Source organism: Oryctolagus cuniculus, chromosome 11, assembly GCF_964237555.1.
Source record: "Oryctolagus cuniculus chromosome 11, mOryCun1.1, whole genome shotgun sequence".
In the NCBI taxonomy this organism is placed as follows: domain Eukaryota; kingdom Metazoa; phylum Chordata; class Mammalia; order Lagomorpha; family Leporidae; genus Oryctolagus; species Oryctolagus cuniculus.
Window position 1 is genome coordinate 52,315,237 of NC_091442.1, and position 16,968 is coordinate 52,332,204.

Genomic DNA, 16,968 nt, shown 5'->3' on the forward strand with positions numbered 1-16,968 from the left:
GCTGGAACTTGAATTCCATGGACTTGCCAAGCTCTTTCTGAGGACTAAGGAAGAGCATACTAATGGTTGGGGGGCAGGGAGGTAGGAAGGGGACCACAGCCCTCTCAAGACCTCCCTCAACTGGGCCCTGCTCAGCACCGTGATGCCTCTGGCACCTGTCTCTTCAGTGAGCAGTAGCCCCAGCCCCTGGAGAGCCAATAAGCAAAAGCTCTGAGATGTGTGTGAGGCTGCGGCAAGACCGGCTTGCCCCGGCTTCTACACCTGTAGACGTATGACTGCTGGCAAAGACCCGGTTCTCCTGTCCTGTGTGGTGGCAGGGAGAATCGGCTAAAACTAGACACAACCTTAATATTCCCATATTTATTCTCAGAACATACAAACTCATCTTCTCAGAGAATAGAAAACAGAAACTTCACTCAGTGACTTAAAGATGAACACAGCCAGCTCACCCTGTCCCCACATCTACTAAAAATTCCCTGGGGGAGGAATGCCTGGAGTGCACAGCACCCCTGGGCCTGGGGACATGCAGTCCCAAAGGCTCTCAACTTGCTCTAGAATCCAAGTGGGGAAGCAGCTGTCAAGATGAGAGTCCGAGCTCCACAGTCCTCACCGTGCCAGAACCCCCCAACCCCCTCCCCGGGTCATCTAGGGCCATGACGCTGCTGCAGCTTCCAGTCACAGTCCCACCTGTGCCAAAGGAGGGCCCAGCCAGGCAGCCAGGCTCTCACCCAGGACAAGGGGCAGGGATGGGTAGTGCCCACTGCTGCCCCCATGACCTGGCGTGAGCGGACAGCCCAGAACAATCACAAAGGCCCCCGGAGGGGCAGAGCAGGGCCACACCGGTGGTGACTTCCTCCCCTCTTGCAACACCATGCTCAGGCCTCCAGAGTGGAGGTCTGGGCCAGGCGGTCTGACTGTCACCCAAGCTGCCAGGACCCAGGGTTAAGAGTCTGGAGAGAGGGATAGGAGGCACCCGGCAGCTTCGGCTCATGCCCTTAGGCCTACGGGAAGAGTGCTGTGTCAGGCAAAGATGGTCTCTTCCCGGCGCTTCTTGGTGAGGATGGTGCCTGGCTTGTGCTGGGCATCTGGGTGGTTGGCCAGCTCGGGTGGACAGGAAGACACTGGGCTTTCCAGGATGGCCTGCTTCAGCTCATAGAACACAGCGGAGTCCTCTTTGGTGAGGAAGGTGATGGCCACGCCACTCTTGCCTGCTCGCCCAGTGCGGCCGATGCGGTGGATGTAATCTGGGGAACAGGAGGGGCGCCCCTCAGTCTCCACTTCTAAGGCCGCCCCCTCCCCAGCACTGAGTGTGCCCTGCACTGCCTGACCAAAAGCACCTGTGGCGCTTTCCCACGGGTACCCATCTCCCTGTTCCCACGGCTGGCTGTGGTCAACCACTGCACCACATCCGGCCACACCAACAGCCGCCCAGCTTCCTCCCTCCCCACACCTCTACCACAGAGGCTGGACAAGTCCAGGTAAGGTAAAGTGCCAGAGCTCTGCCCACTGAACAAGTGACTCCAGACTTGGAGCCGTGAGAGATGGCAGCAGTGGTCTCCCCAGGGTGGCACCGTGACTTTGCGTGGGAAGTGGCAAGGAGTCCTAATTCCCCCCACTTACCTAATTTCCCCCACTTACCTTCAATATTTTTGGCCATATCGTAGTTGACAACCATAGATACATCTTGGATGTCGATACCACGACCAGCCACATCGGTAGCCACCAAAATATCCTTGGCACCGGCCTTGAGGTTGGACAGAGCGAACTCTCGCTGTTCCTGGCCTTTTCCACCATGCAATGTACACGCATTGTACTGTTGGGAGACAACAGTGGGGTGAAGAGCCAGCAACGGGAGCATGAGAAGACATCCAAGAAAGGACGGAGACAGATGGGGAGGGCGGGGCGGGGGGTGGCAGGGCAGGAGAGAGGGAAAGAATAAGGGCTCCTGAGAGGGAGGAGGAAACAGATGAGCTCAGGAAAGTGGGGGCAGACACCAGTGGGGGGCGGCGGGGACAGACAGGGTAAGGACAAGGACAAAGCCATCTGGGGTGAGACAGGGAGTCAGACAGCTGAGAAGGACTGGGGAGAGAATCAGACGGAGATCAGGGTAGAAGTTCAGGGAGATAAGAGCAGGGTGGCGAGGATGCACCCTTCCTTCAAGCCCCAGCGCCAGCAATAGCGGACATGGTTAGCAACGCTGCCCCGCTGACACCATCACATCCCTTCCCAAACATCTGCAGACACTGCTTTGGCTTGCTCTGTTCCACGTGCCCAGACTCTGTCAGAATGCGGGGCCCATCTCTCATGGATGAAGACCCCAGGCAGCGTTGGCTGCTGCTGCTGGAACGGACAGGGTCCTCCATGTCCCTCTGGCCCTGAGTGGGACTGAAAGCCCAGGCCCTGAGGACCCCTCTAGTGTCATTGGTGGTCTTTGCAGGCCGCCCTCTGCTCTCCCCTGCCAGACATACCCCCATCTTCTCCAGGGATTTGGCCAGCACATCGCAACCCTTCTTCTGGTTGACAAAAATGATGATGGGCGGGTCAAAGCCTTGCTCCAGGATTGCCAACAGCTTCTTCCTGGGGAAAGGGGCACGAGAGGAAAGATGAGATGTGATGCAGCAGCCACGCCAGCGAAGTGCCCGCCCCTGACCCAAGAACAGGAGCTGAGGATCAGCAAGGCCCTTGGCGTCCTGGAGAGCAGCTCCTCGACACGGCCCTGCAGGAAGTTCCCTCTCAACCTGGTTGCCCCCAGGTCAGCTGTCTCCGTACCTCTTCTCTGACTCAGACATGAGGAAGACCTTCTGTTCCACCCGCTCGTGGGGCTTGCCGGCAGAGCCAATGTACACCACAGCAGGTCGCCGAAGATAGCTCCTGGCCAGACGCTCCACGGCTGGGGGCATGGTGGCCGTGAACATGACTGTCTGTGGAAACAGGAGGCTCAGCTCTGGGCCCCAGCCGGCATACCCGACCATGTCTGCAGGCAGCCTAACCCAGGCGAGGCAAGCTAAAACGAGGGAAGCCAGCAGGTGGTACAGCAGTTAAGATGCCACCCGGGATGCCCGCATTCGTTACTGGAGTGCCCGAGTGTGGCTCTACCTCCTTCTAATGCAGACCCCGAGAGGCAGCAAGTGGCCCCTGCTATTCCTGTGGAAAACCTGGATTGAGTTCCTGGCTCCCAGCTTTAGCACAGCACAACCCCCATCGTGGGGGGCATCTGGGGACTGAACCCTGGATGGGAGCTCTCTGTCTCTTACAGTAACCCCTGCCTTAGGATATTGTGTCCTTTGCCCTCTCGTCTTTGCCCCGCACCGTTCTTCAGGGCAGAGGGCCTAAGAGCAGCTGCCGGCACCTGTGCTCTGGGTCCCTGAGACTCATTCTTCCGGGGTAAGCTCAATGGTGCCACCCCTAGACCTGTCCGAGGACTGCACCTAGGAACATCTAACCATTCTGAAAACAAGTACTCTGGGCCCACCTGAGGCAAGGGGGCCAAGGAGCATCTGTGGGCAGCTGCCCAGCTTTCCCGTTAGGGAAGCAGCCTTACTTGGCGGTACTTATGTTTTCCTGACTCGAAGTTGGCCAGCATCTTCTCGGGGTCCTCCGCCTCGTCGGTGTCTGGCTTCTGGTTGCTGACGGGCATGTGTTCCAGGATCTTCTGGACGTCCGGCTCAAAGCCCATGTCAATCATCCGATCTGCCTCATCCAGAACCACATAGGTACAGCGGCTCAGCACCAGGTAGCGGTTCTCCAGCACATCAATCAGACGTCCCGGGGTAGCAATCACAATCTGGGGGGTACAGTGTAATCATATATGGCCCCGGCAGGCATCCCCTGCTTCTCCCGGAAGTGAGCCAGCCACTCGGTTAAGCAGCAGATCGCCAGGGCCAAGGAATGGGGACCACGGTTGCGAAGCATGTTTGCCAGCGAACGCTCCTGAGAACTGGTAGGACAGCGCGCACTCGCTGGCTCTCTTAGACTTCTCAAGGATGCATGAGGTCTCTGGGTAAAGCCCAGGGGTTAGGCAGAGGCGGTAACATCAGAAGGAAATTTCTTAGAAAGGAGAGAAGCTAACAGATGTCACAGAGAGGGGCTAAACAAAGGAATTACACTCAGAAGTCTGCAGAAGACTTAATTCCTACAGGCAGACTTCTTGTAAAAAACTCTTGTCCCTCTTCCCGAGACGGCAACGCGGTCACTGACTTGAGAGTACTGTACTTGAGAGCACAGGCTTTGGAAGAGAATCTCAGCTCCACCCACTGCCTGCCAGCCACGTGTCAGTCTGGGCAAATTTTTAACATTTATAGAGGAGCTGGGAGATACCATTACCTACTCCAATATGGTCACTGTGAAAATTAATGAGCTTATACAATATATACCGTATGCAACATAATCCCTGTTGCATGAGCTCTTGGTAAATAACGGCACACAGGGGCAGACACTGTGGCACAGCAAGTTAAGCTGCCATTTGCAACGCCGTGATAGCACATCAGAGCGCCGGTTCAGGTCCCAGCTGTTCCGCTTCTGATCTATCCTCCTGCTCATGTGCCTGGGAAAGCAGCAGATGACGGCATAGGTACCTGGGCCCCTACTACCCACGTGGGAGACCCAGATGGAATGCCTGGCTCCAGACTGGGCCAAAGCTGGCTGTTGTGGCATTTGGGGAATGAACCACCAGATGGAAGATCTATTTGTCTCCCTCTGTCACTCTGCCTTTCAAATAAATAGAATAAAATAAAATAAAAAAAAATAGCCCATATATATATGGGCTGTTTTATATATATAAATATACCTCAGGCCCTTCCTGAATTTTTACTGCACATATATTCTAGAAACCAGAAACAGAGCCTCAGAACAGAGATTTCCAGACTAGCTGACTGGCTGCTGTCCAGGGAAACAAACCTCGCAGCCCATGCGCAGCCGGAAGCCCTGGTCCTCCCTGGAGATGCCACCAATGACAGCCACGGTGCGGATGCCCAGGGGCTTCCCAAACTTGATAGTCTCCTCCTCGATCTGCTGAGCCAGTTCGCGGGTGGGAGCCAGGATGATGGCGTAAGGGCCCTGGTCCGACTCTTCGATCCTGTGGTAAATGCGGCACCCCACAGCTTCGTCAGCTTTGGTTCTTACCCACTCACAGAGGAAGATATGGTCACTCTTAAGGGTGGCTATGGACATGGGGAGGCGGTGAGAAAAGGATGCCAATAATCCCTCTCCAAACTCAAGAGACTCCAGGATAGGGAAGTTCTCCAGGGAGTGGTCCCTGCCCGCAACAGAAGCATCCCTTCTTTGAAATCGTGATGCACTTATTCCCTAATATCAGACCCAGAATAAAGAAGGGAGCTTGTTGGTAACCGACTTAAAACTCAACCCCACTTTTGACTTTCACCTTTCCTATCCACCAAAGCCCGCTCCAACTGGTGCCAACTGAGCCCACCTGTCAATTTTGGGAAGCGTGGTGATCCAGACCAGCAACGGGATGAGGAAAGCTGCCGTCTTGCCACTGCCCGTCTCAGCGACACCAATGATGTCGCGATTCTGCAGCCCAATGGGAATTGCCTGACGCTGGATAGGTGTCGGTTCCTGCAGTGACCCAGGAGGAAAGAAATGGGTACAGGCAGAATTACACTGCCCAGGCTACCACTACCACTGACATATTTTAGCACACAGTTCAAAAGAATGAGGACCCAAGAAAAAACACACACTGAAGGCCAACACTTGCACCAAGGAGGGACAGACAAAGCCACTGTGGCGCCGACTGGCAGAGGAGGCACCAAACAGTCAAGGACCAGCGACCTCTATTCCCAAACTGAGTCAGCATTCCCTAGAAAGTAAGGACACAACTGCGCCTCCTCACCTTGTAGCCGCACTTATCAATGACCTCCAGGATGTGAGGCGGCAAAGAAGAGTCTTTCCAAGATCGGATGGGGTTGGGAATCTTGCCGCCTTTGGTGGTGATGCTGTAGTCCTCGCGGAAGATCCGCCAGTCCCTGTCCGTCATCTCGTCCAACTTCTTCTGGGACCAATGGCGATCATCCCAGCGCTGCTTGGCTTCCTTCTTGCGAAGCTTGCGGAGTCTTGCCCTGGGGGGCACCCACGGAGGGAGTGGCCTCAGCGCCCACCAACTGCTTTCTGCAGAGACTTTGGGTTCAGCCCCCCTGCCCCAGCCCCGATCACTCACTCCTCCTGCTCCTTTTCTTCCAGCGTTCGCCTCTTCTCCATCAGGTCTCCATAGAAACGTGACTGTTCCCGCTTCTGCTGCTTTAGGTCAATGCCTGCAATGAAGCCTCGCCCTAGCAACTGCACCTGGTGCCGTTCTTTGTACCTGGGATTGAGCCAGAGGAAGCAAAAAAAGAGAGAAGGGGCTGTTACAGCAGCAGGAGGCTAATTACCAACCTGCCACAGCTCTCCTTCCTAGCCAGGGTGCTTCCTCACTCTTAGGGCTGGCTGAGTAACGGCCCACCAATTTTCCCACCCTCCATGAGCTAACTTCTACCTCGCAGTCCCTGGCTCTCTCTAGGACGGCCTGGTCGAAGCTACTCACAGAGGGTTGTAGTCGATGGATGTGTCCTCGGATGCATCCCACTCGAACACAAACTTGCGGTCATTGAGATGCCTCGTTCGGCGCCGCTTTTTGATGCCGCCCAGGTAACGCTCCTGTCCGGGGAGACAGCACCACGCCTATCAACCTCAAGGCCCATGTGGCACACGCAGAGATCAGAACAGCCAAGTCACTACATCTTGTTATTTGGTGGTGGGAGCCTGCACCTTAATAGCATGCAACTCCTTGCTCTTGTCCTTCTCTTCCCGAATCTTCTGCCGCCCCTCCTCATCCTCGTTCCCGTTGGTCTCCCGCTCCATCCTCTCCCTGCGTTCCCGACGCTCCCGTTCCTGAGGGTCTTCTGCAGGCCAAAGGAAGAAACACTGCAGAGGAGTTCAGTAAGAGAGAAAAGGGAGAGGGAAGGGAGGGGACCCAGACAAGGGGTGCCAAGGGGAAAAACAAGGGGCACACTGAGAGCACAGAAAACATGAAGCTGTAACAGAGAGCGGCTTTTCTTCCAACCTCCCCCCATCTCCCCTCACCCAAACTCCAGTGCAGTGTCCTGATTGACACCACAATCCCATATACCTCCTTCCTACCCCATAACTAGGGCAGGCACAGGGTGGAAAAACAAACCCAACATCTTGCGGCCCAAGTCCTGGAACTGTTTCCTTTTCTTCCTCTCCTCTTCAAGCACCCGCTGCCGCTCTTCCACCTCCTGCTGCCGCCGCTTCAGAGCTTCGGCCTCTCGCTCGGCTTTGGAGAGGAACTTGGGCTATAAAACAGATTGGGATTATAAACAGAGGATCTTGGAGCAGGGGACAGCCACGTCACTGATCAGAATCTGGGAGCAAGGTATATGCACAATCATAGCACAGCTGGGAGCCCACAAATGCGCTCTCAGGCATTACACCTACTAAGGAAAACAGAAACAGGCCTCAGATCTGACTACGACCTAAACTATGTCTCCCCCCAACCCAGCCCCACCCCAAATTCATATGTTGAAACCCTAAACGCTGTACTCCAAGATGTAGCGGCTTGGAGACAAGGCCTTTAGGAAGGTGACTGGGTTACAATGAGGTCACTGGGGGGCAATCCAGGATGGCTGGCATCCTTAGAAGAGCAAATGTGGACACCCAGGGAGACAGCAGGTGCACGCGTGCACAGACAGAGGGCGAGGTAAAGACGGAGGAAGAGAGAGCAGACCACGAGCTAAGGGCAGGGCCTCAGAAGAAACAATCCCGCTGACACCTTCATTCCCGGCGCCAAGTTGGTCGCCAGAACTGGGACATGAAACCCTGCTGCTGTTCCCGTGGTATTTGTTTAGGGCACCCCACGTTCCCAAGCTCTCACCTTGGCCTCAGCTTCTTCCTCAGCCTTCTTCTTGGCCAGAAGTTCCTCCAGGGATAGTGGCTGCACCTGCAGATGAAACACAGGACTTCAGTCCCTGAAGGCTCCCTGCCGCACGAGATCCAGGAAGCAGGGCTGGAGTGAGAGGCTGCAAAGACCTTCCTCCTCCTTACCTTAGGCCTCTTATCACCGTGCTCATCCTCGTCATCCTTCTTAGAGTCTCTGTCTTTCCGAGATTTAAAATCTTTTCCTCGGCCAGGAGATAAGCTTTAAGGAAAGGGAACAGGAAGGGTCCATACTGCTGTCTTTCCCAGGTCCTGGATGAGGTTTAGGCTGAGCCCCAAAACAGGAGGGAAGCTCTCCGAGACTCACCACACTGGCCCCGTTCTACCTGACTCCTCTTTCCTGAGCCTAAAACTCTCCCAGGAAGTCGCCCTTCACTACTGACATCCAAACAGTGCCTCCACACAGCAGCTGCAGGGTTAGGAAAGCCGCCTCAGCTTTATAATATACAGCGAATTTAACCTCCAAGACTACCCCAGAAGCCAAGAAGATACTATGTATACACACAGCAGTGCCCACAGACTGCAAAAGTCTCAGGCAACTCCACTGACTGTGTGGCATGCTCAGTCTGGTCTGTTCAGAACCTCACAAGGAGGCCGGCACTGTGGCGTAGTGGGCAAGGCTGCCACCTGCAGTGCCCGCATCCCATACAGGCGCCGGTTCGAGTCCCTGCTGCTCCACTTCCAATCCAGCTCTCTGCTATGGCCTGGGAAAGCAGTAGAAGATGGCCCAAGTCCTTGGGCCCCTGCACTCGTGTGGGAGACCCAGAAGAAGCTCCTGGCTCCTGGCTTCAGATCGCACAGCTCCGGCCATATGGCCAGTTGGAGAGTAAACCAGTGGATGGAAGACCTCTACCTCTCTCTCCCTCTCTCTCTCTCTCTCTCTCTCCCTCTCCTCCTAACTCTTTCAAATAAATAAATAAATCTTAAAAAAAATAAAAAATAGAACCTCACATGGAAAGTTTCCAGAGCAGAGAGATCAAGGCTCAAGGACACTAAACTATTCCAACAAACATATATCCTGGTAGGAAACTGAGTGGGCCAATGGACCTAAAGGAACACTCTATGGGCTGGCAAGCGTTTCAAATTACTTTCTAAATTCTAAGAACAAGTTGAGCCTCACAGTACTGTGACTTCACTAACTATTACACTCTCTGAAGAAGACACCCAGGGCCTGCGTTGGGTGCAGCAGTGAGGTCGTCACTTGGGACATCTGCAGCTACACCACAGTGCCCGGATTGAGTCCGTTTCTGACCCAGCGTCCTGCTAATGCATGTCCTGACTTCTGGAAGACAGCTGCTCAAGCACTTGGGCCTCTGCCACCCATGTGGGAGACCCAGATGGAGTTCCAGGCACCTGGCTTTGGCCCAGCCCAGCCCTGGCTCTTGTGGTCATCTGGGGAATGAACCAGCAGATGGTAAGATCGCTGTCCGTTCCTCTCTCTGTCTTTGCCTCTTAAATAAAAAGGAAATAAAAGGGGCTGGAGTTGTGGGGCAGCAAGTAAAGCCACTGCCTATGATACCAGCATCCCATATGGGCACCAGGTTTGGGTTGTATCTGCTCTATTTCTGATCCAGCTCCTTGCTAATGACTTGGGAAAGCAATGGAAGATGGCCTAAGTGCTAGGGCCCCTTCCACCCACATGGGAGACACAGATGAAGCTCCTGGCTTCAGCCTGCATCAGCCCTGGCCATTGTGGCCACTTGAGGAGTGAACTAGACAATGGAAGATGTCTCTGTCTCTCCCTCTCTCTTTCAAGTAAATAAATAAATCTTTTTAAAAATTTAAGTGTTAGAGCTTTTAAAAGATATGTGTTTTTTTTTAAAAGATTTATTTATTTTAAAGTCAGAGTTAGAGATAGGGAGAGACAGAGAGAGATCTTCCATCTGCTGGTTCACTCCCTGAATGGTTGCAATGGCCAGAGCTGGGCCAGACAGAAGCCAGGAGCCAGGAACTTCTTCTGGGTCTCCAACGTGGGGGCAAGGCCATCTGGCACATAGGTTCGTGCTTTTAAGAAAGACAGGTGTGCACTCAACTCACTACAAGCAGGATCAGCCACAGAATGCAGAGAGGAAGCGGGAGCACTCCGTGAAATCCCAGCCCCACCCCCTCGGTACCTGGATCGCTTCCGGTCCTTGTCCCGTCGGTGCCCATCCTTGTCTCGATCTCGGTCCTTCTTATTCCGATCTCGCTCCTTATCCCGTTCTCGTTCTTTGTGCCGCCGCTCTCTGGAAGACAGCAAATTCAGGAAGTCTTTTGATATTTCCAGAGCACCCTGCTTCCCTGCAGCCCTGGTGGGAGTTTTGAGGCTCTATGCTCCCCATGGAAATGTCTTATAAACTGGGGAAGTTGTGAGGGAATTCTAAGAGGACCTTACAGACCAGCTGTCCTGCTAAGCAGTAATGGCAACAACAGACCACAGGCTGGGTGAACAGGTGAATGGTTCTCCTGGATTATTTGGATCTTCCTCTTACAAGGTCCCTTTCAGAGCTGGGCCACGGAGGAAACCGGAAAACACCTGCCAGTCCAACAGCTGGGGCATGAAAAGGGAGATGCCTGATACTGAACGCATCAGAAGAACCAAGGATGAAGCAGCAGGAAATGGACCCCCTTCCGGTGTCACAGACAGACGGCGGCTCCTTACCTCTCTGTAGACTTGGAACGGGAACGGGAACGAGAGCGGCTGCCCCCGCGGCGTCGATCCCTTGAGCGGTGCCGCTTCCGCTCTTTAGCGGGGGAAGACTTCCGGTCCCGGTCCCTATCCCGCTCTCTGTCAGGGCTCCGTGAGCGCTTCCTTTCCTCCTTAGAAGGTGACACATCTCGGTCCTTTTTGTCAGCCAGCTCTCCTGCCATCTGTTGTGGGTACCAGGAATATTTATGATGCACTGGGCACCACGCTCAACTGCTTATATGTACTTTACTTGATCTTACAACAACCCAAAGGGGGCCGGTGCTGCGGTGTAAGGGGTAAAGCCGCTGCGTGAAGTGCTGGCATCCCATATGGGTGCCAGTTTGGTCCTGGCTACTCCACTTCTGATCCAGCTCTCTGCTATGTCCTGGGAAAGCAGTAGAAGATGGCCCAAGTCCTTGGGCCCCTGCACCTGCATGGGAGACCCAGAAGAAGCTCCTGGCTTCTGGCTTCGGATCAGCACAGCTCCAGCCATTGTGGCCATCTGGGGAGCAAACCAGCAGATGGAAGATCTCTCTTTCTCTCTCTCTCTCTCTCTCTCTCTCTCTCTCTCTCTGCCTCTGCCTCTCTGTAATTCTGCCTTTCAAATAAATAAATAAATAATTTAAAAAAAAACCCTATGAGATAGATCTAACAGTATAATTACTTTATAGGTGAAAAGCTCAAATAACAACAGTACTTCCACAAGTTCATCAGAAATAGAATTGAAAAATAATTTATTTTGGTGCAAAAAAATTTTAATAAAGATTTTATTTATTTACTTGATAGGTAGAGTTATAGGCAGAGAGAAAGGTCTTCCATCCACTGGTTCACTCCCCAAATGGCCGCAACGGCCATAGCTGGGCCAATACAAAGCCAGGAGTGAGGAGCTTCTTCCAGGTCTCCCACATGGGTGCATGGGCCCAAGGACTTGGACCATCTTCTACTGCTTTCCCAAGCCACAGCAGAGAGCTGTATGGAATTGGAGGAGCCAGGACATGAACCAGAATCCATATGGGATGCCAGCACCACAAGCAGAGGCTTAGCCTACTATACCACAGCGCCAGTCCCACAAAAACAAATTTGAAACCTATGTGTAGCTTTTCACAGTACACAAAAATGAGCAAAGTAACACTTTTTTTTTGACAGGCAGAGTGGACAGTGAGAGAGAAACAGAGAGAAAGGTCTTCCTTTGCCGTTGGTTCATCCTCCAATAGCCGCCGCGGCCGGCACACCGCGCTGATCCGAAGGCAGGAGCCAGGTGCTTCTCCTGGTCTCCCATGTGGGTGCAGGGCCCAAGCACTTGGGCCATCCTCCACTGCACACCCGGGCCACAGCAGAAAGCTGGCCTGGAAGAGGGGCAACCGGGACAGAATCCGGCGCCCCGACCGGGACCAGAACCCAGTGTGCCGGCGCCGCTAAGTGGAGGATTAGCCTATTGAGCCGCGGCACTGGGCCGCAAAGTAACACTTTTAAAAGGTGAAGACAGGGGCCAGCACTGTCGCATAGCAGGTAAAGCCGCTGCCTGCAGTGCCGGCATCCCATATGGGCACTGGTTCGAGTCCCGGCTGCTCCCCTTCCAATCCAGCTCTCTGCTATGTGCCTGGGAAAGCAGCAGAAGATGCCCCAAGTGCTTAGGCCCCTGCACCACTGTGGGAGACCCAGAAGAAGCTCCTGGCTCCTGGCTTTGGATCAGCCCAGCTCCAGCCACTGCAGCCATTTGGGGAGTGAATCAGCAGATGGAAGATCTCTCTTTCTAACTCCACCTCTCAAATAAATAAATAAATAAATCTTAAAAAAAAAAAAAAAAACTGAAGACTGCCTGTTTTATCTCACAATTACTTGAAAAAGACAAAATTCTCTACATTAGTACAGCATGTGTACCACACAGAAATACTTAAGCCTCTTCCACTTGTAGGGTTTGCGTGTGGCTCCTGAATTTTTTTTTTCTTTTTTTGACAGGCAGAGCTAGACAGTGAGAGAGAGAGAGACAGAGAAAGGTCTTCCTTTGCCGTTGGTTCACCCTCCAATGGCCGCCATGGCCGGCGCACTGCGGCTGGCACACTGCACTGATCCGAAGCCAGGAGCCAGGTGCTTCTCCTGGTCTCCCATGGGGTGCAGGGCCCAAGCACTTGGGCCATCCTCCACTGCACTCCCGGGCCACAGCAGAGAGCCAGCCTGGAAGAGGGGCAACTGGGACAGAATCTGGCGCCTCGACCGGACTAGAACCCAGTGTGCCGTTGCCGCAGGCGGAGGATTAGCCTATTGAGCCGCGACGCCAGCCCTGGCTCCTGAATTTCATGTTGGAAACCTGGTTCCCAATACAGCAGTCTTGAGAAGTGGGATCTTTGGCTGATGATCTGGCTGATGAAGGCAATGCCCTCATAAATTGATAAATACATTCAGGTAACTGATGGGTTATTATGGGAGCGGCTTTGCTATAAAAGCAAGCTCTCAACGTAGTGCCCAAATCATTTTGCTTTAAAAGGTTGTAACAAATATAGATGAGTTGGAAGAAAAAAAAAAAAAAAAGGCAAGCTTTCTCTGGTATGCCTGCTGTCTTGCCACACTATGATGTGGCATGTAGGTACCACAGCACGCTCTTTAACTTGCCGGTTTCCAGAACTGCAATCAATTAACGTCTACTCTAGAACTGCCCAGTTGCAGGTATGCTGTTACAGTAACAGAAAGCAGACTAAGACAAGTCCTGAGAGAACAGTCCAGAAAAGAGGACATCTTTCCTACAAGGCAGCCTGAACATCATTCATTCTTTTAGTAAATATTCACTGAGCATGTATAAGGTGGCAGAAATTAGCAGTAACTAAACCAAGTCTCTGGGGGCCACAGTTGTGCTAGGAGTTAAGATGCCACTTGGGAGTCCCGGCTGCTCCACTTCTGATCCAGCTTCCTGCTCATGGGCCTGGGAAGAGAGCAGATGACCCCTGCCACCCAGGCAGGGGATCAGGGTGGAGTTCCTGGCTCCTAGCTTCAGCCTGGCCCAGACACAGCTGTTGTCACTACTTGGGGGGGAGTGAACCAGCAGATGAAAAATCTCTTTCTGCCTTAAGTCTTCCAAACAAAACAAAACACAAACAAAACCAAAGAAACCAGGGGAGGTGGGCATGTTGTGGCATAGCAGGTTAAGCCGCTGCTTGTAACACAGGCATCTCATATCAGGGTGCTGGTTCCAGTACCAGCTGCTCTGCTTCTCAGTCAGCTTCCTGATAAGGCTCCTCTTAGAAAGGGAGCAGAAGATGGCCCCAGTGCTCAGGACCATTTGGTAGATGGGTACCAACATCTGGAAGATCTGTCTCTGTAGCTCTCCCTCTCTGTCCCTCTACCTTTCAAGTAAATAAATCTTTAAAAAAATTTTTAAAAAAAGGCAATATAGTAGAGTGAATTTCAAATAGTTATGAACAAGGAGAATAAAATGGGGTGACATGAACAAGAGATGGATGGCTCAAGAAAGAATTTTTAGTTTATATTTAAACTGAGACTTCCATGATGGGAAAGACAGAACCAGATCTGTTCAGGGAGAATAATTCATTGGGTAGAAGAGACAGCAAGTACTAAAGTACTGAGGCAGGAGTTAGCTTAGATGTCTGCAACTAAAAATCAAACTGTAGGGCCAGCATTGTGGCACAGCGGACAAAGCAGCCTGTGATGTCGGCATTCCATGTGGGCACTGTTTCAAGTCCTGGCTGCTTCACTGCTAATGCACCTGGGAAAGCAGTAGAGGATGGCCCAAGTGCTTGGGCCCCTGCACCCACATGCGAGACCCAGAGGAAGCTCTGGGCTCCTGGCTTCAGCCTGACACAGGCTGGCCATTGTGGCCACTTCTGGAGTGAACCAGTGCGTGCAAGATTTCTCTCTCTGTCTCTCCTTCTCACTCTGTAACTCTGCCTTTCAAATAAATAAAAAATAAATTTCTTTAAAAAAGAAAATAGCTCCTAAATTTGTGGTCTGAACAGTCTGTTAGTTTGAGTTGCTGATAGAGAACCAACCAAAGACTGGGGAAGGAAGAGATTGAGGACGGAACCAAAAGTTCCTTTCGGCCAGGTTGCAGCTGAGACCTCTGTAATAAGACAGCCAAGAGGGGAGTCTCAGAAGGCATATGGAAATGCAAACCTGGAACTCAACAGAGGGTCTGGGGACAACCATGAGTCACAGGTACATAGCTTTTGAAGCCACAGAGCACTAAATGATATTACCCAGTTAGGAAGTAGAGTTAAAGAAAGAAAAAGAAGAGAACCCCATAGTAAGTTCTGGGACACTCTAAACACTTAAGGGTCAGGCACAGCAGCAGTAAGAAATATTGTAGAGACTGGCGCTGTGGCATAGTGGGTAAAGCCGCCGCCTGTAGTGCTGGCATCCCATATGGGTGCCGGTTCAAGTCCTGGGTACTCCACTTCTGATCCAGCTCTCTGCTGTGGCCTGAGAAAGCAGTACAAGATGGCCCAAGTCCTTGGGCCCCTGCATCTGCATGGGAGACCTGGAAGAATCTCCTGGCTTTGGATGGGAGCAGCTCCAGCTGTTGCAGCCAATTGGGGAGTGAACCAGAGGATGGAAGACCTCACTCTCTCTCTGCCTCTCTCTGTAACGCAAATAAATGAAATAAATCTTAAAAAAAAAAAAAAAAAAAAAAAAAAAAAGATTAGGGGGCAGAGAAGTGAGTACAGCATTTGGGGAAATAGAGATTATTTGTGACCTTGACAAGAGCTGTCTCAGTGGCACAGAGCAAACCAGAAACTCAAGTGGACTCCGGCCATGCCTCCCAGCAGCCTTCCTCTCCAATTTCCTGAACTTTTTAGTTCCTCCGTTCTTGTACGGCCGGGGCAGGTCTCCCCGCCCCCCCAACTCCCATTCTGTTAAGTATTTTCCAACCATCTACCGCATATAAGGCACAGCGCAGGACACTGTGCGAGTTACAACAGGAAGTCCCATCCCTAAGAAGCTTTACGACAATAGAGGGTCTGAGAACCCATCCTAGTACGGCAGGCTCGCATGAACTAGTAGGGGAGTTCGAAGAAGCACTTCTGCAAGGCTCCACTGAGAAAGTGGCCCTTGATCCCTTAGGGATGGGTAAGGAAAGAAACAACTCCCTAATTCCCGGCCTAATAATACCGACGGCACGGAGGCGGGAAAGTACGGGCTGCTTCTGGGAGAAAAATTCAAGTTCCAGTGTGACTGCGGCACCGGGCTACGAGAGGCAGGAAACAATCAGTCGTGCCGGCGGCCAAAGGTCTGAGCCCGGAACATCGTCCAGAACGTGGCCTGAGCCCCAGCAGCCAGCACTCCCCCTGGGGCCCGCGCCCCTGCGCTCCTGCCCGTCTGAGATTTCCCCCGGCTCGCGCCTCTTCCCCGAGGCGTTCTTCCGCGCCTCATCCCGGAGGCAGGGGCCACAGCCATGCCCCCGACACTTGCCTTCTCTACAACCTCGAGGGAACCATCTCCCCTGCCTAGAACTCACCACCCTGAGTCGGAACCGCCCAACGCGGCCTCAACGTCGCCGAACAGCCGCCATCTTTCCCGTTTCCTGGTCGCCGAGATGCACCCCCTTGCCGCGCGGCAAGCTGGGAAGGCGAGTTCGCGGCGCTGGGCAGCTTAAGCCGACAGTAAGGCCCTCAGAACTACCAATCCCAGGATGCACGGCGCCCGCGCCTGCCGAAGGCCGCAGGGACTGCTGGGCAATGTGGTTCGCCAAGCTTGGCGTGTGCGAGGGAAGTTAGCAGTGGGCCGGGTTCCTGCAGATCTTCCCGCGGTTCAGTCTTCCTGGAATCTGCAGGCCTTCCAAAAGCTACGGTAGCGACCGTCGTGGCCCGTGCCTTACACGGTATGAGTTTAAGGCTTTGCATTTCTATAGCATGGCTCTATGATGGGCTACTGCGAGCAACCACAAGTACCGTTTGTGGAAAAGCAAAAATCTCGTTAGATTGTTACCCATTTTATAAGATGAGAGTTGTACAATTCTTTATCGTGAGGAATTCCACCAGGCTTAGGACAGTGTAGCAACCTGCCCCACCAATCTCCCCTACTGTTAACACTTCATCCTCTGATCTGGGCTGTGGCACCTTCTTTCTCTTTCTTTCTTTTTTTTCTTTTCTCTCATTTTCTTTTCTTTTTTAGATTTATTTATTTTATTTGAAGAGCAGGGCTACAGAGAGAGGTCTTGAATCTGCTGGTTCACTCTCCAAATGGCCACAACAGCAGGAGCTGTGCCGATCCAAAGCCAGGAGCCAGGAGCTTCTGCTAGGTCTCCCATGCGGGCGCAGGGGCCCAAGGACTTAGCCCATTTTCTACTGCTTTCCCAGGCCATAGCAGAGAGCTGGATCGGAAGTGGAGCAGCCAGGACTCGA

At 53.0% G+C, this 16,968-nt stretch overlaps 1 protein-coding gene across 1 annotated transcript; it reads right to left on the reverse strand.

The window, feature by feature from the left end:
• Positions 1 to 345: 345 nt before the first annotated feature.
• DDX23 (DEAD-box helicase 23) lies at positions 346 to 16,232 on the reverse strand. Its single transcript, XM_002711033.5, has 17 exons — positions 16,083 to 16,232; positions 10,589 to 10,797; positions 10,062 to 10,172; positions 8,056 to 8,149; positions 7,886 to 7,951; positions 7,169 to 7,307; positions 6,760 to 6,893; positions 6,536 to 6,648; positions 6,173 to 6,316; positions 5,849 to 6,074; positions 5,429 to 5,574; positions 4,897 to 5,074; positions 3,542 to 3,784; positions 2,770 to 2,921; positions 2,469 to 2,577; positions 1,639 to 1,813; positions 346 to 1,244 (listed from the first exon to the last, which is right to left on the reverse strand). Exons 2-17 carry the CDS (start codon positions 10,795 to 10,797, stop codon positions 1,021 to 1,023), a joined length of 2,463 nt encoding a protein of 820 aa, XP_002711079.1. The 5' UTR covers positions 16,083 to 16,232; the 3' UTR covers positions 346 to 1,020.
• Between the last annotated feature and the right edge of the window lie 736 nt (positions 16,233 to 16,968).

What these genes read in the sequence shown, in the direction of transcription:
- DDX23 (XM_002711033.5), bottom strand. Translation starts at nt 10,797, where the DNA reads ATGGCAGGAGAGCTGGCTGACAAAAAGGACCGAGATGTGTCACCTTCT. An exon ending in TCCATCGACTACAACCCTCT is followed by an intron (nt 6,317 to 6,535) that starts GTGAGTAGCTTC and finishes GCTCAATCCCAG; the next exon opens with GTACAAAGAACGGCACCAGG. An exon ending in GGCTGCGCATGGGCTGCGAG is followed by an intron (nt 3,785 to 4,896) that starts GTTTGTTTCCCT and finishes TGTACCCCCCAG; the next exon opens with ATTGTGATTGCTACCCCGGG.